At 46.6% G+C, this 25,073-nt stretch overlaps 1 protein-coding gene across 3 annotated transcripts; it reads right to left on the reverse strand.

Moving 5' to 3' along the window:
- Positions 1 to 499: 499 nt before the first annotated feature.
- On the reverse strand, positions 500 to 23,800 carry LOC115166761 (mitogen-activated protein kinase 6). Of its 3 annotated transcripts, none has more exons than XM_029720539.1 (8): positions 23,559 to 23,800; positions 13,058 to 13,961; positions 12,264 to 12,581; positions 4,836 to 4,980; positions 2,991 to 3,155; positions 2,547 to 2,742; positions 2,271 to 2,394; positions 500 to 2,174 (listed from the first exon to the last, which is right to left on the reverse strand). In XM_029720539.1, the coding sequence occupies exons 2-8, from the start codon at positions 13,292 to 13,294 to the stop codon at positions 984 to 986; spliced, it is 2,376 nt and encodes a 791-aa protein (XP_029576399.1). In that variant the 5' UTR covers positions 13,295 to 13,961; positions 23,559 to 23,800; the 3' UTR covers positions 500 to 983. The 3 variants fall into 3 exon arrangements, with proteins under 3 accessions (XP_029576399.1, XP_029576401.1, XP_029576398.1); XM_029720541.1 differs by lacking the exon at positions 23,559 to 23,800 and adding an exon at positions 20,741 to 20,925; XM_029720538.1 differs by lacking the exon at positions 23,559 to 23,800 and adding an exon at positions 19,856 to 19,984.
- Positions 23,801 to 25,073: the final 1,273 nt, after the last annotated feature.

Below are 25,073 nucleotides of genomic sequence, written 5' to 3' on the forward strand. Positions count from 1 at the left end.
TTATCCTTCCTCCCATGGAGATGTAGAGATCATTACTTGGAAATAACCTGTTTTTGCATGGACATTTCCATTGAGGGCTTCCACCATTTTAAAGTATTGAACTGGGTGGGGATTCCTATGGGTTGGGAGCAATCAGCCGATGAGCTGAGCATTGTCTTCTTCAAATTGGTTTGCCTAGTTTGTAAATGGCTTTAAGCTATATGACCACCATCTAGTGGCCACAATAAATGAATAACCCGATTTGGTTCAAGACTCGAAGACTGCAGGTGGCGGTAAGTCACCAATATTAGCGTTACACTCTTCAAACATCAAAAGAAGAAGAAAATATACTACTTTAAAATAGAGATATCCTCAATGGCACTGGCCATGCTGTCACAGACACCAGAATGGCAGATACAAAGCTGTGATTTCTATACATCTATTCCTGTGTTGACCACATTACTGATCTACGAGGGTCAGATTGGTTTAAGTAATAGGGTGCAAACTTTCCTTTCACTTATTCAGCCAGGTCTTAGATCAGTGATGAGCTCAGGGGAAGGCTGCAGGATGAACAGGGCTGTTCTGCTAGCATAGCACCACTTCTCATATCCCTCTATCTCCTATCCAATTCTCCACCTTTCTTATCTCTTCCCCTTTCCTTCTCTCCTTTAGTCTACAGTACTCAGTGTGCAGTGTAAATGCTGCCAGTTTGTGGATGCTGAGGGATAACTGGGGAGATCAACTCAGGTAGGCCCAGTGACCCGAGGTAATAACTCTGACGTTTGATCTGTTAGCAACTTTCAACCCAGTCTATTTTACCTTTAACTCCTACAACTAAAAAAATACAAATAAAAGTTTAGATTTTAAAAAGGAGCCATACGATAAGGTATGAAATGATTCAAGTAAAATAACATTACTATCATAATGAAATAAAATACAAGGACAACAGAACCAGCCTAGAGATCTTGCACTGTGAGGAGCATGGTATTGTATCGTTTGGGTTTTTAATTCAGATGCTTGAAGAAGCTGCTGTAGGTTGTGTGGGCGATCTGAGGCGAGCATTTGACCGTGGAGGGAGCGAGGGAGGCCTGGATGGATTTGAGCGGCACATCGGTCGTAGCGTCGAACCCCGGCAGCGCCAGAGAGTCCAGCTGCATGTTAAACATGATTTCTCCGCTCCGCGCCAGGAAGCCCCCCTCGTCCCGTTCCCTCTCCCCTCCCACATCCGAGGGCTCAGGTTCTGGGGTGTCGGCGGCGCTAGCAGCAGTCTCCCCGCTGCCCTCGTCCTTCCTGCTGAACAGTCTGTCCAGGTAGCTGGTGTAGGAGCTGTCCTTCTGGAGCTGCTCCTCTTTCCCAACGTCCCAGCGCCCCGCCCCGTCCGTCAGACACCCACCTCTCCGCTCCTCCACCCTCTCCCCCCCTCCGAAGCTCTCCCAGGGGTGTGCGGGACGCGCCCCAGACCCAGCGGTCCCCACGGTGATGCTGACCTGAGCAAAGTTCACCAGACACTTCTCCTCCTTCTCCTGGCTGATGGTTTTGGACATGGAGCCTGACCGCGGAGCCTCCAGCTGGGACACAGACGAGTTGAGCTCGTTCAGGAGGCCCACCTCGCTCAGGAGGCCCACTCCCACCTCGCTCAGGAGGCCCACGTCCCCCAGGAGTCCCACGTCGCTGGGCTCAGTTTGCAGGCTCAGTTTGATGGTGCCGGCGATGAAGGAGTCAAAGTCAAAGCCTTGATTCTGTTGAGTAGTCTGGGTCTGGTTCTTCTCTTGCTGGGAGTCCTTCTCCACGGGGCCCTTCTCTACCTGTAGAACCATCTGAGCCTTCACCAGGCCGTTCTTCTCACACTTGCTCTTCTGGGCCTTGTGCTCCTTGTCTCTGCCTGCAGCCTGAGCCTGTTTCTCTTTACTCTGCTGCTCCTTCCAGTTGGACAGATCTATAATGAGCTTGGGCTCGTAGTAGTGGTTGACCTCGCTGTCCCTCCAGATCAGGTTATCCAGATAGGATGGAGACACCACCTTGTAGTTACAGGTGTGGGAACACTCCAGGTCACAGTACTTGTTCTCGTGGTGAAGGTCGAAGTGTTCGTCATCGGGGTCGGGCCACGAGCGTTCGGGAGTGAAGAGGGAGGAGTAGCCGTAGGAAGGATCGTCCAGGAACTCCCGGTCTCCGTCTGCATACTTACGAGGGTCCACCTGGAGGGGTAGGAGGGACAGGGGTTAGAGTGGTGACTTGAGGAAGGTGTGTGTGTGTGTGTGTGTGTGTGTGTGTGTGTGTGTTTCTCTCCGTACCTGGACCTCCTCCTCGTCAGTTTGGTCAGACAGAGCCCGAGGGTCCACCTGTACCTCGTCAGTGTCCAGAGTGCTGTGGGTGTGGAGGTGCCAGTCCCCTTCTGAAAGCTGGCTGTCATGGTACCTGATGGCAGGAGGGAGATAAAGGGTTAAGACAACCCAAGCACAAACCCCTGAGTTTGACATCCACAGTAAAGAAATCCTCTTCTATAACTAGCTAGCTATGGAACCCAGTTGTAAGTATGTCCTACAGTCCTACAGTATGTCTCCATGTACCTGTCCCAGGTGTGGCTGTGACCCTGGTCCATCAGTAAGATATCATCCACCTCATCCTCTATGTGGAAGGGGTGCAGGGAGACGGGTTCGTCCAGGGGGAAGGAGTAGTCAGACATGTAGGGGTGGGCTAGGGCTTCTTCTGCTGTCAGACGGTCCATGGGGTTAAAGGTCAGGATCTTTTGCAGGAAATCCAGGGCTGGAAGGGAAGAGGAGCATTTACCATATGGTATAGAATAGGAGTGTGTTAGTTTGTGTGTGTTCACCTGGTGGTATGATGTCAGCCATCTGTTTGTCCAGTGTGTGTTTGTACGTCACGAGTGTGAATTTGTGTCTAGACTCAAGCTGTGGGCTGACGTCAGGCAGTAGCTTGGCCAGTGGGTTGTGTAGCTGGGACATGTCACCGTGTATGTGTCTACACGACTGCGTGTGTGTGTCTTGACTCACCATGTGGGCTGACGTCAGGCAGTAGCTTGACCAGTGGGTTGTGCGGCTGGGACATGTCACCGTGTATGAAGACGGGGATAACACTGTGTAACTCCTGCCTGTCCTCTTCTCTCAGCACAGGGATGGACTCCAAGATCAGCTGCATCTGCTCCAGCTCATGTGCTCCTGCAGAACACCCGTTCAAAACAGGATTAAAAACACAGGAGGACACAGGTTATTACAGGATAACACAGGGTTTGTTTACACCCAACTGTCGGATCACCAACTCAGTGGCCTTGTGGTTAATGTCCACCATGAGATTGAAAGGTTGGTATGGTTTGATCCCCGGTCGAGTGAGTGATACCAAAGACTAAAAATAGGACCTGATGCTTCTCTGTCTGGTCACTAAGCACAAGATTCAGTCAGTTAGCCAGCCAACTCCCAAAAGTTACCTCAGGTTAGCCAGCCAACTCCCAAAAGTTACCTCAGGTTAGCCAGCCAACTCCCAAAAGTTACCTCAGGTTAGCCAGCCAACTCCCAAAAGTTACCTCAGGTTAGCCAGCCAACTCCCAAAAGTTACCTCAGGTTAGCCAGCCAACTCCCAAAAGTTACCTCAGGTTAGCCAGCCAACTCCCAAAAGTTACCTCAGGTTAGCCAGCCAACTCCCAAAGTTACCTCAGGTTAGCCAGCCAACTCCCAAAGTTACCTCAGGTTAGCCAGCCAACTCCCAAAGTTACCTCAGTTTAGCCAGCCAACTCCCAAAGTTACCTCAGTTTAGCCAGCCAACTCCCAAAGTTACCTCAGGTTAGCCAGCCAACTCCCAAAGTTACCTCAGTTTAGCCAGCCAACTCCCCAGGTTACCTCAGGTTAGCCAGCCAACTCCCCAGGTTACCTCAGGTTAGCTAGCCAACTCCCCAGGTTACCTCAGGTTAGCCAGCCACCTCCCCGGGTTACCTCAGTTTAGCTAGCCACCTCCCCGGGTTACCTCAGTTTAGCTAGCCACCTCCCCGGGTTACCTCAGTTTAGCTAGCCAACTCCCCAGGTTACCTCAGTTTAGCTAGCCAACTCCCCAGGTTACCTCAGTTTAGCTAGCCAACTCCCAAAGTTACCTCAGTTTAGCTAGCCAACTCCCCGGGTTACCTCAGGTTAGCCAGCCAACTCCCCGGGTTACCTCAGGTTAGCCAGCCACCTCCCCGGGTTACCTCAGTTTAGCTAGCCACCTCCCCGGGTTACCTCAGTTTAGCTAGCCAACTCCCCGGGTTACCTCAGTTTAGCTAGCCAACTCCCCAGGTTACCTCAGTTTAGCCAGCCAACTCCCCGGGTTACCTCAGGTTAGCCAGCCAACTCCCCGGGTTACCTCAGTTTAGCTAGCCACCTCCCCGGGTTACCTCAGTTTAGCTAGCCAACTCCCCGGGTTACCTCAGTTTAGCTAGCCAACTCCCCAGGTTACCTCAGTTTAGCTAGCCAACTCCCCAGGTTACCTCAGTTTAGCTAGCCAACTCCCAAAGTTACCTCAGTTTAGCTAGCCAACTCCCAAAGTTACCTCAGTTTAGCTAGCCAACTCCCAAAGTTACCTCAGTTTAGCTAGCCAACTCCCAAAGTTACCTCAGTTAGCTAGCTAGCTTTCAAGGTTACACCCCCCCAAGAGTTAACACCGATATAGACAAGCAGCACCATATCCATACCCCCGTGGCACCACTTCACTGTCTGCCCCATATCAGTTACGCCATGTCAGTCAGAGTGTGAGGTGTGTGAGCTCTGCCAGAACCCACGTGCCATGAAGCCTGTGGCCTACATTTCTGCCCCATAGCTCAGTGGCAGTCACCTGCCTCACAGGTCACCAGTGTGAGTCTGTGCTTGACTGACCTGCGAAGAGCGTTTTCCCGGTGAGCATCTCGGCGAAGATGCATCCAGCAGCCCACATGTCAATGGCCTTGGTGTAATTGTTAGGGGAGAGCAGCAGGCGAGGAGACCGGTACCATTTAGTCACCAAGCCCTCAGAAAGATGACCCTGGAGAGGGAGGGAGAGAGGAAAAGGGGAGGGTGAGTTGAGTTAACAAGGCTTTAGTGAGAAGTGCACACTAAAAAGAGTTGAATGGGAGCAAGAGCCTGATAAACCTGAATTCATAGGACCCTCCCTCTCTGTTCAGAATGACTCAACCCCTCCCTCCCTCCCTCCCTCCCTCTCTGTTCAGAATGACTCAACCCCTCCCTCCCTCCCTCCCTCCCTCTCTGTTCAGAATGACTCAACCCCTCCCTCCCTCCCTCTGTGTGTGTGTGTGTGTGTTCAGAATGAATAAACCGAATGTGACTGAAACTGGTTTATCAGCTCTTATGAGATACACCTAAAACACAGACCCATAGCTTACTAGTTTATTTATATTAATGAAACAGTTGTCATCCTACTGTACTGCAGTGTGTATGTGTGTGTGTGTCCAGGCTTGTATTGATTTCAAAAGCACCATTGATCCTGTTAACTGCATTCAGTTAACGACCTCTTAATGGTTGAGAAGCAGACTCATCAAAGCTGTATCAACAGAACAAGCTGCTTCTGGACGCTTCCCCTTTGGCTCCCTATTCCCTACATGGACCCTGGTCAACAGTAGTGCACTGTAAAGGGAATAGGCTGCCATTTGGGAGACAGCCACCGTCGCTGTTTGTTTCTGTTACCCAGCGGCCAGTCACCCACCCTGGTAGATCAAAGCTCCTAAAGCTCTGCTCGGGCCCTGTCACATTAGACCTGCCTGCAGTATCCTCAGTGACGATAGGAGATACACGTACGTTTGTCCCAGAGCTCAATCCAACCCACCCACTCCTCCAACTACAGCCTGGCCCCTGGCCGCTACAGCCTGACCCCTGGCCGCTACAGCCTGACCCCTGGCCGCTACAGCCTGGCCCCTGGCCGCTACAGCCTGGCCCCTGGCCGCTACAGCCTGGCCCCTGCAGCTACAGCCTGGCCCCTGCAGCTACAGCCTGGCCCCTGGCCGCTACAGCCTGGCCGCTACAGCCTGGCCCCTGGCCGCACAAAAATGGACAGATGAAAAGGGAGAGAAAATACAGAAAGGAGAAAAAAGGGAGAGAAAGAGGGAGGACACATGCACAGGCCCAGTCAGCAGCCACATAGAGCAGGATAATCCCCCTGCCTCTCTCACACACACACACCAATCTGTACTTCCGGGACAGTAGAGTCAGCAACAATACGCTGCCTGCCAGTCTGCCCTCAGGCCCTGCAACACAAAAGGCACCCACCAAACCAGTGCCCTGTCTTGTTCTTCCATCCTCAAAAAGTCCCCACAAGGACAGTAAAACAAGATCACACACACAAGGACAAAGGCTTTTTTAAGCTTAAGGGTTAGCAGTTAAGGAAAATAGGATTTTGAATGGAAATCAATTATAGATCCCCACAAGGTCCCATGCTGTGGGATGTGTGTGTGCGTGTGTGTGTTACAGCGTTAAAACAACACCCTCTGACCTGGGGAGAAATCATTAGTCGAAAACATTTCGCAAATGAAACCATTTAATCCAAACGGTAAACATTTTGCAATGAAAACAAGTTTCTATTGGACAAATTCAGGTAGGTCCCTCCCCGTTGGGTTTCATTTTCTTCTGTTTGGTTCCCTGCTACGTCAGAGTGGTGAGCTGGCTGTTTCGGTCTCTGTCGCTAGAAAGGCTCACTCACTCACACACACACACACACACCCCGTGTGTGTCAATCAGAATATCATTATACAATTTTGACAAGCACACAGGTTGTGCTGACCTTCTAAATGTAATGAACACCAGTCTGTAAGCATGGCCTCCTTTATTATGGACATACCAATAAATCAATGAATTAGCTCAGGTAGGATAGTCCCACACTAAACAGTCTAATGTCTTCAGCTCATAACAAGGCTCAGCTAGCGGGCCAACAAGGCTCAGCTAGCGGGCCAACAAGGCTCAGCTAGCGGGCCAACAAGGCTCAGCTAGCGGGCCAACAAGGCTCAGCTAGCGGGCCAACAAGGCTCAGCTAGCGGGCCAACAAGGCTCAGCTAGCGGGCCACGGGACAACAAGGCTCAGCTAGCGAGCCACGGGACAACAAGGCTCAGCTAGCGGGCCACGGGACAACAAGGCTCAGCTAGCGGGCCAACAAGGCTCAGCTAGCGGGCCAACAAGGCTCAGCTAGCGGGCCAACAAGGCTCAGCTAGCGGGCCAACAAGGCTCAGCTAGCGGGCCAACAAGGCTCAGCTAGCGGGCCAACAAGGCTCAGCTAGCGGGCCACGGGACATGTGGACCAACTGGAAATGATCTAGGTTGAATGACAGAATGATCTAGATGTAGAGATGGAGAAATGATCTTGTCAATAAAAGCTGGTGGATATTCTAAGCAACACCAAGGCCAGGTTGGCTGGGTGGGTATATTTAGAAATGGGTAGATGTCTCTCTTGCATCAACAGCTTTTAAGCAACTGAAGGAGCAGTCAGAAAACCAGCCAGCCAGAACAGTCTGCCAGCCAACCAGCCAGCAGAATGTCATGAAATCAGTCAATACACTAATCACAAATGAGGAAACTCCAAGCAGTTCCCAGCAGTCAGACAACTGTAGTCAGAGATTTAGCAACAACCAGCATGGTAGCCTGCCCGTAATGTTGCATAAGAAGTGTAGAATGAAAGAAGTTCTGAGAATCCACAGCAGATTACCACAAGTGAACATTCTAGCTAGTGCTTTGCCTAACTCATTTCAGGAGAATTCATACACGTCACACACACACACCCCTGACAGCCGGAGTGACACAGTAAGTCATTTCTCCAGACCAGACCAAAGCCACAGGTTTGCAACAGTCAGAGAGGCAGTGTTATCTAGCCCAGTGTGTGACAGAGAGAAAACCTGTTTCCACTCACTGAGCGCTGTGCTGTTCTCACTACCAGACTAGTGGGTCTTCCATTCAAGACAGGAAGTACAGCCATGCTATGGTTCTCTACGTAAAGCCTTTATCTGTGTAGAATAGTTCACATTTTTACTTTAGCTTCATTTGTGCAATGTGGTTTAGAGAAAAAAAATACATCATATGTTTCTGTCTCAGATGGGTGGCTAACACCTCAGTGGAAGGAAGGGGGGAGTGAGGAGAGGAAGAGAGGGAGGGAGGATGAAAAGGGAGTGTAGAGGAAGGGGAGGAGGAAAATAAGAGGAAGGCAGCAGTTGTAGAGTACTATAGGGTTGTCTCAGAGAACCTGGTGACAGAGGATTAGTAGCTATACACACACACACACACACACACTGACTGATATACATACACACACATATACATACACACATATACATACACACACACACACACAGCTTTAATCCCCAGGAGATGTGTGTTAGGCATGGCTTTATATACACACAGCTTTAATCCCCAGATGTGTGTTAGGCATGGCTTTATATACACACAGCTTTAATCCCCAGGAGATGTGTTAGGCTTGGCTTTATATACACACAGCTTTAATCCCCAGGAGATGTGTTAGGCTTGGCTTTATATACACACAGCTTTATTCCCCAGGAGATGTGTGTTAGGCATGGCTTTATATACACACAGCTTTAATCCCCAGGAGATGTGTGTTAGGCATGGCTTTATATACACACAGCTTTAATCCCCAGGAGATGTGTGTTAGGCATGGCTTTATATACACACAGCTTTAATCCCCAGGAGATGTGTGTTAGGCATGGCTTTATATACACACAGCTTTAATCCCCAGGAGATGTGTGTTAGGCATGGCTTTATATACACAGCTTTAATCCCCAGGAGATGTGTGTTAGGCATGGCTTTACACACACAGCTTTAATCCCCAGGAGATGTGTGTTAGGCATGGCTTTATATACACAGCTTTAATCCCCAGGAGATGTGTGTTAGGCATGGCTTTGTGGGTCAAAATAAAACGTGTTGATTAGAGAGAATGGTTTCTTTTAGAGCTGTTGCTCTGATTAAAAAACATGAAAAACACACGACTCAAGTCATTTTTTCCCTGCCGTTTTAAAAGCCTTGTGAACCTTGGAGCAGAAGCGGCGAGCCAAGCGGAGCGCTGTGTGTGTGTTGCTATAGCTGGGTAATTGGGTCAACGTGAGTATGTGTGTCATGGGAGGAGGACTGTGGTGGAGTGATCCGAGCTACAGCAGGAAACATGTGTGGTGGTGAAATGACGATCTCTCCCCCCCTCTCTCTCAGTCTCCCCCCCCCCCAGTCCACCCCTCTCTCTCCTTATAACATTCCAGGAAATGTACACCTGCACATCAAAAGCAGCTACCATCTGCAACCTTAACAGTCTCTCTGCTGTTTCTTCATAATGACACACAGGCCTGGAGGGTTTTTCGGGAATATACGTCTCATTCACACCAACGTCTTTTCAGAGTTTTAGATGAAAAGGACTTGTTTGGAAAATGACTAACTTAGCTTGGTTTAAAAAAAAAACACCCCAAAACCACTTGTTGCTCACATGTAAAAGACCGTCATGTTATTGTCTTCATTTTGTCTAACTTCCTAGAACAAAACTGGGTTCAATAAAACATTTATATTCCTATAAACAAACCCTTCAGTATGTATGTCAAGGCCATTTTGCATTAAGAAATCTTCAGGGTTGGATTACATCTTGTAAATAGGAGGTCAAGTTGCCTCACTGAGCAGATGTCATATCACTCAGCTAATGCTAGTCTACACAGCCATGCCCCTTGCCCTGCTTCACTGAAGGGCGCACTTAAGCTAAGCTAACTGCTAAGCTAGCTAACTCTGGTCTACAGCCAGCCGAGTCCCTGCCATGCTCACTGTGCTAAGCCGAAAGGGACGCTATTGCTAATGCTAAGCTAACGGACGCAAATGCAATGCTTTTGCCAACCCATGCGTCTAGTCAGCCAAAGGGCACGCTAAGCTAAATGCTAAACTAACACTGGTTGTAACAGCGGAGCCCCGTTCCCTGCTTAACCTCAGGGCATGATTATGCTACGCTAGCAGCTTGAGAACAGCTCTAGCCTTGGAGAAAGGCTCCCACGATAGGCAGGACAAAGGAATGATTGACTGGCTGGCTGGCTGGGAGGGAAATGCACAGGATGCTTGATTCCTGCCTGCACGTGGATTCCAGACATTCTTGGTGGCGGGCCACCGGGTGTTTGACTGCTGTGGGTCCCACAGAAGCAGGCTGAGGAGGCTCAGAGAAACTCACCACTCAACATACAGAACCACTCAACATACAGAACCACTCAATCCTCTAGCAAAGTTTAGAATATTTCTAAGGGTGGGGGGATGGGACAAATTCTGAGAAATTCAATAGGAGCCTAAAGGAAGTCTGAGAAACGGACAATGTAATCTCCATAAGAACCCAATCACCTAAACCCAATCAGAGACAAATGGTGGCCATATTAAGCCAGTCAGGGCCCATCTCTGGTCATATTAAGCCAGTCAGGGCCCATCTCTGGTCATATTAAGCCAGTCAGGGCCCATCTCTGGTCATATTAAGCCAGTCAGGGCCCATCTCTGGTCATATTAAGCCAGTCAGGGCCCATCTCTGGTCATATTAAGCCAGTCAGGGCCCATCTCTGGTCATGTACAACACAGGACATGGAGTAGGTCTAGCTGAAGATGGATATATAAAAATATAAGCTGGATGCTGATTGGCTAACAGCCGGGGTATATCAGACCGTATACCACAGGTATGACAAAACATACATTTTTACTGCTCTAATTGCGTTAGTAACCAGGTTCTAATAGCAATAAGGCACATCGGGGGTTTGTGGTATATGACAAATATACCACGGCTAAGGGCTGTATCCAGGCATTACATCGTGCCATATACCACACAAGAGACCAAGGTTAGTTGCTGCAAATGGGCTGGTTCTTTATTTAGACAGAGTGAGCTGTACAAATAGCATGCAGAGAGGCAGAGCCAGCCAGCTACCCCAACAGCAGGGCAGCTTGGGCAGGCAGGGGCACGGGAGTCAAGTGGTTGCCCCCCCCGTCCACTCAGGCTGTGTGTGTGTGTGTCCAGGCTCTCTGGATGGTACATGGAATGCGGCACCAAATGGCCGTGATTCTATGCAGAGAAGCGGGTCCACACACACACACACACACACACACACACACACACACACACACACACACACACACACACACACACTTGAGCTTCTGCAGTCCACAGAAATACAAAAAGAGTTGACGTCAGCAGAGGGTCTTCTCAATAGGCCATTCCCTTGCCTCCATGTCATCAAAACAAAACCTGCTTATATAGGGAAAACCCACAGCAAAACAGAGCAGAGCTGCTATAGGGGCTAGGAGAGGGAGGAAGAGGAGGGAATATGGAGGGGTGTCTGGCTACAGAGACTGAAGATCGTGAGAAAATCTCTCTTGAACTTCAAACAGGCACCTGCAGCGCACACACACACACTGAAATGGAAATGCCAGTATCCTGCCGTGTCCCCAGCACGATTGCTATTCAAAGGAGAGAGTGTTCTCAGCGATGCGTCATTGGAGAGTAGCGAGTCAACACTTGATCTGTGATATGAGCCACTAAAACCAGCTGCTTTTGGTCTGTGTGTGTGTGAAGCTGTGGCCTAGCTGTAAAAGACTCTGGCTTGGGGCTGAGCAGTGTGTGTGTGAGAAAGTGTGAGGCCTAGCTAACTGTAAAAGTCCTGAGTGTATCCTGTGCGGTGCCAGAGAGAGGGCTGAGTCCCACACCAGACAGGCCCTGGTGATGACTAATCTAAGACACCTGTAGCTGCATGGTGACTACTCCACTCCTCAGCTCTCTCCTCACCCCTTTCTTCATTCTTCTGTGACCCCTGCTCTCCCCTCCGAGTCCTGTCCAAGGAGCAGTGTACAGCTGGAGAAAGACCCACCTCAACCTACATTCTCCCAGAGCTAGACATCTGAGCCTAATTTCCATATCTTTGAAGTTCGAACGCCCAACTGGTGCACAATCTACACCACAGCCTGGTGGTCAACGCCACACAGCCTGGTGGTCAACGCCACACAGCCTAAACTCTTGTCCTCAGCACCGGGGCAGGATGTGGATGCGGCCTCCCACCTCTCAACGGAAATATTGGTTCCCAGGGCCCTTATCTCAGCGGAAGCATTTCCCCTGGGAAGGGAAACGGAGGCGCGACTTCAGGAACTACCATACCTCCTTGTTAACTTCCTGCGGTGCAGTGTGGTGTGATAGGCTGATAGCGTCACCTGAGGGACTAGCCCAGTTGGTTTCTGGGCAATAAAGCCAGAACGCTAGGCAGGTATCACATGGTTATTACAGACAGTAATGACTGTTAGTTTAACTAGTCTCTGTTTTAGCCTCTTACCTTGTGTGAGTAGTGAGGATCCATGATCCGGGCCAGCCCAAAGTCTCCTATCTTCAGCACCAGGTCCTCTGTGTTGACGAACAAGTTGGCAGGCTTCAGGTCTCTGTGCAGTACGTTGGCAGAGTGGATGTACTTGAGGCCTCTCAGCAGCTGGTACATGAAGAGTCTGGCGTGGTCCTCAGAGAGAAGACCCCTCTCCAGGAGCTGACACAGGTCTGTCTCCATGTACTCCTGGACGATGTACACAGAGTTCACCTCTGTCAGAGAGACTATGTCCTCTGTTAGGTGGCGACCGCTGGGCCCTAGAGTCTCAAATACCTGGCAGAGGAAGTAGAGAATATTATCTGTTAGGTGGCGACCGCTGGGCCCTAGAGTCTCAAATACCTGGCAGAGGAAGTAGAGAATATTATCTGTTAGGTGGCGACCGCAGGGCCCTAGAGTCTCAAATACCTGGCAGAGGGAAGGTGTTCATATGTTAACATCAACTCATATGAGAAGATACACCTGCATGTTGTCTGTATGTTCTTGACTGTGTGTAATGTGACTCAAGTGCTTTAGCAGTAACTAGTGTGAGGTAGTCCAGCAATTGGAAGTGACCTGTATTGTTCTACTCAGGCCAAGTCATATGACTGCAGAGTTTGATGTTGCAGTGTGACTTGAGCAAGGGGAGTTCCCCCCACTGTCTGCAGTGTTAGGAGCTGACCCATTCCACTGCTATCCTGACAACAGACATTTCCATACGAATGGCCAATAAAAAGGTATTGTACAGTTGGTTACTGCATTTCCTGTGTTACCTTGACGGTGTTGTCGTGGTCCAGCCTCCTGATGATCTTGATCTCTCTCAGGGCGTGTTTGACGCTCTGAGGGTCCGTCAGGATGATCTTCTTCACCGCCACGCGTTTGTCGCAGTCCGTGTCGACGGCTGAGAACACCAGGCCGTTCCCTCCGTAGCCCAGAGGCTTCAGGTCCATGTAACGTGGGCCCAGGTCAAACCCATGGATGTTCATCAGAGACTCAAACTTCTCCGCCATCTTGGATTTGGTGTTTTGACTAAGTTTCTATTGACTTTTGGGGTTGTTCAATACAAAACGGACAAACTGACTGATAATAAGCTATAGGAGGTCTTAACTGGTGTGTAATATTGTGAAAATATAAATGTGGGTGATATAACCCTTACAGAAGACTACTGTTTCCCCCTGTCTAACCCTCACAGAATCACACGGCTCTCTGACTCACAACCAGAGTAGAAAGTCATGTTTGTTTGACAAATGGAGCAAGTTTCTCAGGCCTAATATGAATTACTTTTTCAAAATCGTTTTTTTTTGTTGCTTCTCCGGTTATTAAACCGTTTTTAAATGTTTAGTGTTTAACAGCCAGCAATAATGGAATGAACTCAAAAGGCCAATTCAAAAACTACAACAGCATCTGGTTGCATCCTCACAGTGCAGATACATTCAGTGATAGACTCATCCTGTGCAGCTGCATTGATTCTAATTGCGCTAAAAAGCACTACAATTTTAAATTCTATTTTTTTTTGTTTTTGTATTTACTCAATCTTCTTCCTGTTGGAACCACCGCTCATCCAAAATGGTGTCTTGCCTTTTAGTCTTCACAGAGTAGTCTGGCCCTCAACAATCGGGTGGCTCAAGCTCACCACAGTCGCAATCAAAACTATCCTCCATTTTACATGGGCGTAACCTGAAACAGAAACAACACAATGCTTTAGGTCAGCAATCAGACAACAATTAGACAATAGTAACACTTCCATGGCTGGCTGACCTGACATAGTTCCATTCAACCCTTTAATAGCCTGACGTCAAACGGACTAAACCACTGGCACTGTCCGATTTAAGATGACCCAAAAGAGAAATACATGGAGAGAAGTGCTAGCTAATACGTTTCAAAAGTTTCAAACTAGGTTTTTCATCCAATTGCCGACAGATTTTCACACAAATATTCAAAAATCTGGATAAAAACAATATGCTAATTTTCCCACCAGAGTTTCCATCAAATTGACTTGTGCATGATGACATAGTGCGCATCAAAATACATGTTGCGGTTAAATTCCTATGTAAAAAAGAAAAGAAGCTAGTTAAATGGGTTCTCATCACATTTTTAATTCTACTGATGGTTTTCACAACAACAAATGTTGTATAGCCAGTGTGTCCATTCTGGTATTGGCACGTGTGTACTAGACAACCGCTCACTAGACCACCGCTCACTAGACCACCGCTCACTAGACCACCGCGGGTATAGACTACAATCTGATTATTATTCGACAAAAGAGAGAGATAATCTTTATGTCAAACGGCAGCCAAGCATCGACGATCACATCAACAGAATAAGACCCTTGATATTTATTGGAAAATAGTCTTATATTTGAACTATGAGGAAAATGTCCAGTTTTACTCAATAAACTTCTAAAAATAGCTTGCTACCTGGCTTTGTAATCCAGCCAAGTTGCAATAAAGACCATATGGTTTGCAGAAAGTCGCTAGGCAGATGTTAGAATGGGCAAAACTAGTTTGGGAAAGGGGGATACCTAGTCAGTTGTACAACTGAATGCCTCCAACTGAAACGTGTCAGAGAGGTGCAGGGGGCTGCCTTAATCCACATCTTTGGCGCCCGGGGAACACACCGGGTTAACTGCCTTGCTCAGGGGCAGAATTACAGATTTTTACCTTGTCAGCTCGGGGATATCGATCCAGCAACCTTAAGGTTACTGGCCCAAAACCCTAATTAAAGCGCCTGAGTGTGGTCTGATCGTCGGTGCCAGGCATGCTGGTTCCAGTATCTCAGAAACGGCCGGCCTCCTAGACTTTTCACGCACGACAGTGTCTAGGGTATACCGAGAATGGTGCGACAAACAAAAAACATCCAGTCAGCGGCTGTCCTGTGGGCGAAAACAGCTCGTTGATGAGAGGTCTTAAGAGACTGTCAAGGAATGTTTTCCTGGCACACGTTAGGTCCATTGATAGCAATGTTCCCATGCCCGGAAGATTTCAGGCTGTTCTGGAGGCAAAGGGGGGTCTGACCCAGTACTAAATTGGTGTACCTAATAAACTGGCCACATGTATATGGCACACGGCCAGTTAAACGCCTGGAGTCAAGGTCCACGCCCCTGCGGAAATCTAATTTGCTTAAACAAATTCCCATCAAAATCCACCTGTTTAACCTGGAGACATCTGTATGGGCTGCGTCTCAATACAATCTGTTATTCAATGTGTTTCTATGAGCTAATAGCAGTAAGGCCAAATTCAATGTTTCATATATATTTTATACCTAAATAGGTCCTGAATTTAAAAAATAAAATAGATAAATGATCCTTCGTAGGATCATCTTAAAACAATTCCATATGTTAGCTTAGTTTTCACACTTTACATACAGAGTTGAAATATCTTGCCAACATTTTTTAATTGAATTACATTGGTTGTTAACGTCGGCCAACTTGACACTTTGGTTAAAAGGCAAATACATACTAGTAGTCATGGCTCCTGCTCGAGTCGACACATTCTGGGTGATGTGAAACAACGTCATCTCACTGGCTTCTCTAGCGAGCTCTCATTGGCTATAGATAATCACCGTTCTCAGTCAAAATTTGTCGTTGCACATCTCACACTACAAGAGCATTGCAGAGTTTGTGCCGTTAAAATCAAACATTTGAAAATATTGGGATGTTTGGGATGTCTGGGACTGCTCAAAGATTGGATCGGAAAACCTCAGATTGCGTCTCTGACCCGCTCACATTAAACGAGCGTAGGCAACGACATGGGGATTTCATATCCGAGCTCAAAAACTTGTCTGGGACAACAACGTGGTCTCAGAGTATTTCACATTAACACTGTACGCAAATCCGAGACACTCAATTTAGTATGATATGTTACGTTTAGGAAGGTATTTATTAATTGGTGGATGTCCATCATACATTTCATATGATATGTTACAAATTGCAATTCGTACAATATATGTTACAAATTTGCTGAACATATGATATTCCAATTTGTTGTGATAATTTTTTGCTAAGTGGCTAACGTTAGCTTTAGGGGTTAGGGGAAAGGTTAGCTAACATGCTAAGTAGTTGCAAAATAGCTAAAAAAAAAAAAAAGTAGGTAGTTGCAAAGTCCTAATTAGCTCAAATGCAACCTTCAGGTTGCTATACGTTCGCGTTATACGACCACCCAATCACACTCCTTTAATTTATGCCTTAAGTAACCTATCTTATGTAACAATACCAAACGTAACATATCATACTAACTTGAGTGTCCCGGATTTACTTTTACTATGTTACGTCTAGTCTATGAGACCAGTCTGGGGACTGCTAAATCGGGGGCAAAACCATGTAGTGTACAGTCGTGGCCAAAAGTTGAGAATGACACAAATATTAATTTTCACCAAGTCTGCTGTGTCAGTTTGAATGATGGCAATTTGCATATACTCCAGAATGTTATGAAGAGTGATCAGATGAATTGCAATTAATTGCAAAGTCCCTCTTTGCCATGCAAATTAACTGAATCCCCCTAAAACATTTCCACTGCATTTCAGCCCTGCCACAAAAGGACCAGCTGACATGTCAGTGATTCTCTCGTTAACACAGGTGTGAGTGTTGACAAGGACACGGCTGGAGATCACTCTGTCATGCTGATTGAGTTCGAATAACAGACTGGAAGCTTCAAAAGGAGGGTGGTGCTTGGAATCATTGTTCTTCCTCTGTCAACCATGGTTGCCTGCAAGGAAACACGTGCCGTCATCATTGCTTTGCACAAAAAGGGCTTCACAGGCAAGGATATTGCTGCCAGTAAGATTGCACCTAAATCAACCATTTATCGGATCTTCAAGAACTTCAAGGAGAGCTATTCAATTGTTGTGATGAAGGCTTCAGGGCACCCAAGAAAGTCCAGCAAGCGCCAGGACCGTCTCCTAAAGTTGATTCAGCTGCGGGATCGGGGCACCACCAGTACAGAGCTTGCTCAGGAATGGCAGCAGGCAGGTGTGAGTGCATCTGCACACACAGTGAGGCGAAGACTTTTGGAGGATGGCCTGGTGTCAAGAAGGGCAGCAAAGAAGTCACCAAGAAAAACATCAGGGACAGACTGATATTCTGCAAAAGGTACAGTGATTGGACTGCTGAGGACTGGGGTAAAGTCATTTTCTCTGATGAATCCCCTTTCCGATTGTTTGGGGCATCCTGAAAAGAGCTTGTCCGGAGAAGACAAGGTGAGCACTACCATCAGTCCAGTGTCATGCCAACAGTAAAGCATCCTGAGACCATTCATGTGTGGGGTTGCTTCTCAGCCAAGGGAGTGGGCTCACTCACAAGTTTGCCTAAGAACACAGCCATGAATAAAGACCAACACATCCTCCGAGAGCAATTTCTTCCAACCATCCAGGAAGTTTGGTGACGAACAATGCCTCTTCCAGCGTGATGGAGCACCTTGCCATAAGGCAAAAGTGATAACTAAGTGGCTCGGGAACAAAACATCAATATTTTGGGTCACTGGCCAGGAAACTCCCCAGACCTTAATCCCATTGAGAACTTGTGGTCAATCCACAAGAGGTGGGTGGACAAACAAAAACCCACAAATTCTGACAAACTCCAAGCATTGATAGTGCAAGAATGGGCTGCCATCAGTCAGGATGTGGCCCAGAAGTTAATTGACAGCATGCCAGGGCGGATTGCAGAGATTTTGAAAAAGAAGGGTCAACACTGCAAATATTGACTCTTTGCATCAACTTCATGTAATTGTCAATAAAAGCCTTTGACACTAATGAAATGCTTTTAATTATACTTCAGTATTCCATAGTAACATCTGACAAAAATATCTAAAGACACTGAAGCAGCAAACTTTGTGGAAATTAATATTTGTCATTCTCAACTTTTGGCCACGACTGTACACCTGGCTTAATAGTGGGCGGACTGGAACGCCGACCTCACATAAAATGACAGTTTTTATAAAAATACTTGTTTCAGCACCTAAAGAATAGCAGGCTAATCTTTGGGTGCTGAAATCAGGAGTTTTTAATAAAAACTTCATTTTAAATGCGACTCGACACTCCAGTGGTGCCAATTTAGCGACTTTGTTGCTAGATTTAGCAAGTCAGATCCTTCCAGCGACTTTTATTGGCAAATGAGTAGAGACAAATGTAGATACTTTTTATAGGCTGCCCCAGTGACTTTCGGTTGATTTTATTTATTTAACTAGGCAAGTCAGTTCAGAACAAATTCTTATTTACAATGATCGCCTACCCAGGCAGGCCAAACCCGGACAACGCTGGGCCAATTGTGCGCCGCACTATGGGACTCCCAAACAAGGCCGGATGTGATGCAGCCTGGATTCGAACCAGGGACTGCAGTGCCTTAGCCCCCTACGCCACTCTCAGACCACTGCGCCACTCGGGATTTAGTGACTTCCGTGTTTATGTGCCTGCCTGGCTAAAGTCAGCTGCTCTTCTCCTGCTCCACTGAGGTAGCCCACTCTAGTCTCTGTCCTCTTGGTCCTCACCCCTCTGCTGCAGCGAGTGAAGTTCATTTATTACATCGGCTCCTTGTTAAATGACACCACAGCTCTGCCTGGCTAAACAATAACAAGTAAAAAAATAAATAAAGTGTATACTATTTTCAAAAAAAGTACTTGCAGTTTTTTTATGTGCATTTTAATGATTTAATCGGGTCTTTTTTGTTATCCTTCAAACATTCTATTTAGCTTTGCTTTGGGGAATGTCTCATTGCATGAGAGGACTGAGGGACAGCATAAACGTAAAAACAAATCCCTATTCCGTCATCTAGGGACAAATGGACAAAAGCTACTTTTTTAAAAAAAATCGATGTTACACTGCGCCGCTCAACTCCATCGTAAATCGTGGAGTTGAGTCGGCTAGCAAACTAGCTACTGTAGCATCGTTCGCTAGGTAGCTAACTAGCTACACACTTTATCCAAAACGGAGGTAGCCAAAAAACACCGAATTGTTTAAATGTAAATAACATGGCGATAGCAGCTAGCCAACAAAACGTATTCGCCGTATTGCTGACTATAGGTTATTTTGTGTGAAGCTAGTTCATCGTCATAACGTGGGGTTTTTCAGATAGCCACTGCTAGCCAAGTTAACCATGTGATCGCCCCCCCATAAAAGTCATGAACCTCCGACTCCTGCGATATCTCGGGGTACAGACCCCTAGTTGACTGTTAGCTTATCCTACTTTACAGGTGAAATTAAATGTCGTTGATATTCAGCCAACGGCTACTATATAACGTTACCCATATAAACATGACATCGAATCAAATGACCAACGTTTATCCACATATTTGTTTGATAGAGAGCTTTCCAACGATCCCGTGACATGAACAAAGGCGCCTGTTGTTGGCTTGAGGGTCTGTAGTTTAGCTGGCTAACCTCCCAAACCAGTCGCTAGCTAGCTAGCTCCGTCGGCTACGTGGTCGTACCTCTGAGGTATAAAACAGCGGATCCTACTCCCTCCTAACACAAAGCCGTTGCCAAACCGACATCGAAAAATCAACGTAATCTGCCGTTTAAAAACATAATACGACCTTCCCACATAACAATACACTTATCCGAAATAGTATTGAATCACTTACTGTTCTCGTCCGTTTCATTTGATATAGCTATGTTTTTCAAAGCGATATAAAGTCGGGCTGCGCTCCGTTGGCACTGCCCTGCGAGTCTGTTACAATCGCCATTCAGACTGGCTGCTTGCGTCAGCGTCATTCAAGAGACGTGGAGAATGGAGACGATGGGAAACCAGGCGGTAAATTCAAAATACCGGAATAAAACACATATTTAGGGCGATTCTATCGTCTAATGTTTGTCTGATGTTATTTTACTGACTATGTTTTTTGTTATGTTTAAAAATAGCCTAGTGTTGAATAAACTGTTATTTTACGCTGTGGGCCCTGAAGTTATTGACAGCCAGGCAGAATCTTATCCTAAGTAGATAACCCCAATACAAAGGAAAAACACTAACAGGCCATCATCACTATTGAATGGAGGATCAAAGCAGCCTTGGGAAACCTCAAACGCAAAACAGTTAAACACTAAGTAACAGTCATTAAAACAGTTAACATCAATTCATTATTAAACTGCTGATAGTTAGGATTATGTTAATTCAGAAGGTCAATGTTTTTAGACGTAGGCCTGTATATAAAATAATGCATAGGCCTAATTGACAATCTATCATGTTCAGCCTATAGGCCTATATAAAGCCTATAGCCTAAAATAATGCATAGCCTATAGGCCTAATTGACAATAATATTGAGCCTATATATAAAGCCTATATCTTATGTTTATAGTAAACACAGAGACTATGCGGTTGAGTCTGACTGCTCAATGAAGTCCTCATGTATTAAACTTAAAGTAAAACAAGGATCGATAGGCGGTATACGCTTATCTTCACATCAAAATCAATCAATCAATCAATCAATCATGACCTATAGTTTTCTGTATTTCTCTAGCATGTATTTTACCTGTTATTGACTCGGCACAGGTGCAGTGCCTGTTACATTTGGACCATATGTCACACACAATTGTTGAGACGGAGGATTATATTTATGTTTTCAAAATAAATATTCAATATCAACACTCAAGAGAGATACTAATATTTGTGTCAACGTCCAAGCAAGTCAGTCAGACAAGACAGACAAACTTGTTTTGGAAATTCCTCTGCTTGCGGAAGACTGCAGAGGTGCTGCCGTTGTTTTTCATCCTTCAGCAGCAATGCAGTGTTTTCTGAGCGCTACCTAATGCTATTTTCAGATTATGGTACACAGTACTGCATTATTAGCCGCGTTAGAGATAAAAGTCGCTCGGAAACGTTACTGGTGCTGCGTGAGGATTTAGATAGTCCATCTGTCATGATGCGCAGGGCTTGTCGCCTTTTTCTGCTGTCTTTTTTTGTCTTCTTTTTTTTTCCCGACTAGCGGTATGTGGAATCTCTCGCACTGCGATCTACCTACATCCTCCCGAATTTAATATTCCGAATAAACGAATAAAAATCACACAGAAATAAAACAGAATAGCCAAAAATTCGGATCCAGAGATATTCAGATATATTCTGCAGGTCTGGGGTCCTTGTCTGCTATGCAGTAGCTTCAGCAGTCAGTCTGTGAGCCAGTGTGATGTAATAACATCAGCAAAGGCAGCAGCGGAGGGGAAGGAGGATATGTAGGATATGTTGATGAATGAACGAGCACCAGAATCAGCCAGTTTAATGAGAGGACCGGAAGAGGCGGGACGCGGAAGCAGCAGGAGCAATATGGTAGGTTGCTCCCATCAACTGCAGTGTCCATCAACAGGGCCAGCAGACCATGTGAAGAGCCATGTGGCTGAGAATGCTGCAGAACGTTACCTGACCCAGCCTGGGATGATGATGTAGACTAGTGGGATGGAGAGACTGGAAGGATGCTTAGTCTATTATGCGACAGACATGGTGAGGTGACGTGAGCATTTTGAGACCAAGGAGCAGGCTACAGATCAGCTATGAAGGGGAAAAGCAAAATAGCTGAATGGAATACAAATCGCCTAGGCACACGCACACACTCACACATAAATCAATAACTATGACATAGATCGATCACTACAGTAATATATAGATCAATCACTACAGTAATATATAGATCACTACGGTAATATATAGATCAATAACTACAGTAATATATAGATCAATCACTACAGTAATATATAGATCAATCACTACAGTAATATATAGATCAATCACTACAGTAATATATAGATCACTACGGTAATATATAGATCAATCACTACAGTAATATATAGATCAATAACTATGACATAGGTCATTTGGGCTCCCGGTTGGGGCAGTGGTCTAAGGCACTGCATCTCAGTGCATCTCACTACAGTTTCTGGTTCGATTCCAGGCTGTATCACATCCAGCTGTGATTGGGAGTCCCATAGGGCGACGCACAATTGGCCCAGCTTTGTCTGGGTTTTGGCGGGGTAGGCCATCATTCTAAATAAGAATTTGTTCTAGTTAAATAAAGGTAAAAAGAAAAAAAAGGTAAATCAAAGTTGCTGAAAATGTCCCAGTGTACTAATGAGTCCTCACACTTTCCCCCTCTCCTCCCGCTCTCCTCTCTCCTCCCCCTCTCACCTCCCCCTCTCATATCTCCTCCCCCTCTCCTCCTCTCCCCCCTCTCATATCTCCTCCTCCTCTCCCCCCTCTCATATATCCTCCCCCTCTCCTTCCCCTCTTCTCTCTCCTCACCTCCCTCTCTCATATCTCCTCCCCCTCTCTTCCCCTGTTTCCTCCCCCTCTCCTCCTCCTCCTCCTCTCTTCTCAAGGTTAGTCTACAGTATCATTTGTTGAGGCCCTTAGACTCCCTCTCAAAGAACATTCATATTGTTCGTGATTGTGTCAACCTGCTGAGGGGAGCTGAAGTAGTAGGATATCAATCACACTTGCTTATGTAACTAATGTTGATATGTTGAAACTGAAGCCGTATTACTACGCAGATGGTCAGTATGAAGTAGCACCATAGATAGTGGGAGCTGGATTTGACAAGACAACGCTGCCGTGACTTTGATATCAAATTGAAACTCTATCCTAATGCACATAGGGACAACACACCTGTGTCTACACTGTTACTACAGAAGCACTTTGTATCGCTGTGCTGTGCCTTACGGGCTAAGACATCCCTGTCTGAGTCCCAGGATGCATTACAAATAGCACCCTAGGGCATAGGGGTCTATTTGGGACTTAATTCCAGTGTTATTTCATCTGCACAGAATGTTCTCTGTCCTCAGAGTGTGAAGAGTGGTTCTGACTACCGTGTCTCCAAGGAGATGTGAAAATTCTGTTTACACCCGTCTGTCACTCTGCTGCTGTGATGATGACAGCGGGAATAATCAAAGGAAGCTCATCACAAGCCTGCCTGCATGCCTGTCTTTCTGCCTGCCTGCTTTTCTGCCTGTCTGTCTTTTTGCCTGCCTCAGCCTTCACTCATGCTTCCAGCTCACCATATCTCACCACAGAGAGAGAAAAAGAGAGACATACAGACATCTCTAGCGCTCGTTGTTCATCTACAATCGTCAAAAACTAAATTGCTATTCGGCTGAAACAGACAGGCACAGGAACTTGCCCAGCCAATAAACCTCTCATGTCCCTTAGACTCTCCTACATGTCCAGCCAATAAACCTCTCATGTCCCTTAGACTCTCCTACATGTCCATAGAACACTTCAACCAGAGTCCCTCTGCACTTATACTGTTCTTCTGCCTTGTTCAACTTAGTCTGTAACTTGATATTACAGCCTTCTGTCTCTCTTACCATGGTTGAAATCCTCCCGGAGTGTCAGGAACGCCATGGTACAGAACAGCAGTTAATCCATACAGTTATGCACTAAAGAAAGAGACCAATATCCAACGGTCCAACACGGCTTGTCCCACAGTCCACAGGGCTTACAGTAAGTAGCCCCTCAGCAGCCAGGCAAAGGGAAGTAGACAGTTGCCAGACAGACAGTCCACTAGTAGCCTGTGGAGTGACACAGTACTGTGTAGAAATAGATTGTCACAGTCTTGGTGATATGTTGTGTTGCTCCATGTGAGTCAGTCTGGGTTGGGAGGTGGAGCTCCATGAAGAGTACATATAGGCTGAACATGGAGAGAGGGAGAGAGAGAGAGGGGGGAGAGAGGGGGGGAAGGGGGGGAGAGAGAGAGTGAGGGAGCGAGGGGGAGGAGCGAGGGAGCGAATGAGAGAGGGGGAAGAGAGAGGGAGGGGGAGAGACAGAGGGGGGGGAGGAGGAGGAGGAGAGAGAAAAAAGAGAGAGGGAGGAGAAAGGGAGAGTGGGGGTAGAGAGGGAGAGTGGGGGGAGGAGTCTAAGCTGAATATGGTTAGATCTGTCACTGTGTCACAATGCCTGTTAGATTCTCTCTCTCTCTCTCTCTCTCTCTCTCTCTCTCTCTCTCTCTCTCTCTCTCCTCTCTCTCTCTCTCTCTCTCTCTCTCCCTGCATCTCTCTCTCTCTCTCTCTCTCTCTCTCTCTTTCTCTCTCTGCATCTCTCTCTCTCTCTCTCTCTCTCTCTTTCTCTCTCTCTCTCTGCATCTCGCTCTCTCTCTCTCTCTGCTGCTTCCTAACGACACAGAGTTTATGACTTCTTATCTTCATGTGATTGTGTTAGTTGCATGTGTGAGGGTTTCAAGTATAAGAAGTGAGGTTGCTGTATAATCATACCATATTCCTTTCCTTAATAATCTTATTTTGCAAAGGGCAGTGCAGAGATGCTTTTATCATGTGGTATCTGTTCTGGTAGATATATAGTACCAGTGGTATCTGCTCTGGTAGATATATAGTACCAGTGGTATCTGTTCTGGTAGATATATAGTACCAGTGGTATCTGTTCTGGTAGATATATAGTATCAGTGGTATCTGTTCTGGTAGATATATAGTACCAGTGGTATCTGTTCTGGTAGACATATAGTACCAGTGGTATCTGTTCTGGTAGATATATAGTACCAGTGGTATCTGTTCTGGTAGACATATAGTACCAGTGGTATCTGTTCTGGTAGATATATAGTACCAGTGGTATCTGCTCTGGTAGATATATAGTACCAGTGGTATCTGTTCTGGTAGATATATAGTACCAGTGGTATCTGTTCTGGTAGATATATAGTATCAGTGGTATCTGCCCTGGTAGATATATAGTACCAGTGGTATCTGTTCTGGTAGATATATAGTACCAGTGGTATCTGTTCTGGTAGATATATAGTATCAGTGGTATCTGCTCTGGTAGATATATAGTACCAGTGGTATCTGTTCTGGTAGATATATAGTATCAGTGGTATC

Source organism: Salmo trutta, chromosome 29 (genome assembly GCF_901001165.1).
Source record: "Salmo trutta chromosome 29, fSalTru1.1, whole genome shotgun sequence".
Classification (NCBI taxonomy): domain Eukaryota; kingdom Metazoa; phylum Chordata; class Actinopteri; order Salmoniformes; family Salmonidae; genus Salmo; species Salmo trutta.

Bases quoted from the DNA above. Each gene is read 5' to 3' on its own strand.
- LOC115166761 (XM_029720539.1), bottom strand. From the start codon at position 13,294: ATGGCGGAGAAGTTTGAGTCTCTGATGAACATCCATGGGTTTGACCTG. The intron at 12,582-13,057 runs GTAACACAGGAA...TTCCTCTGCCAG, and splicing joins ACCACGACAACACCGTCAAG to GTATTTGAGACTCTAGGGCC. The intron at 2,395-2,546 runs GTACATGGAGAC...TCCTGCCATCAG, and splicing joins CACAGCCACACCTGGGACAG to GTACCATGACAGCCAGCTTT.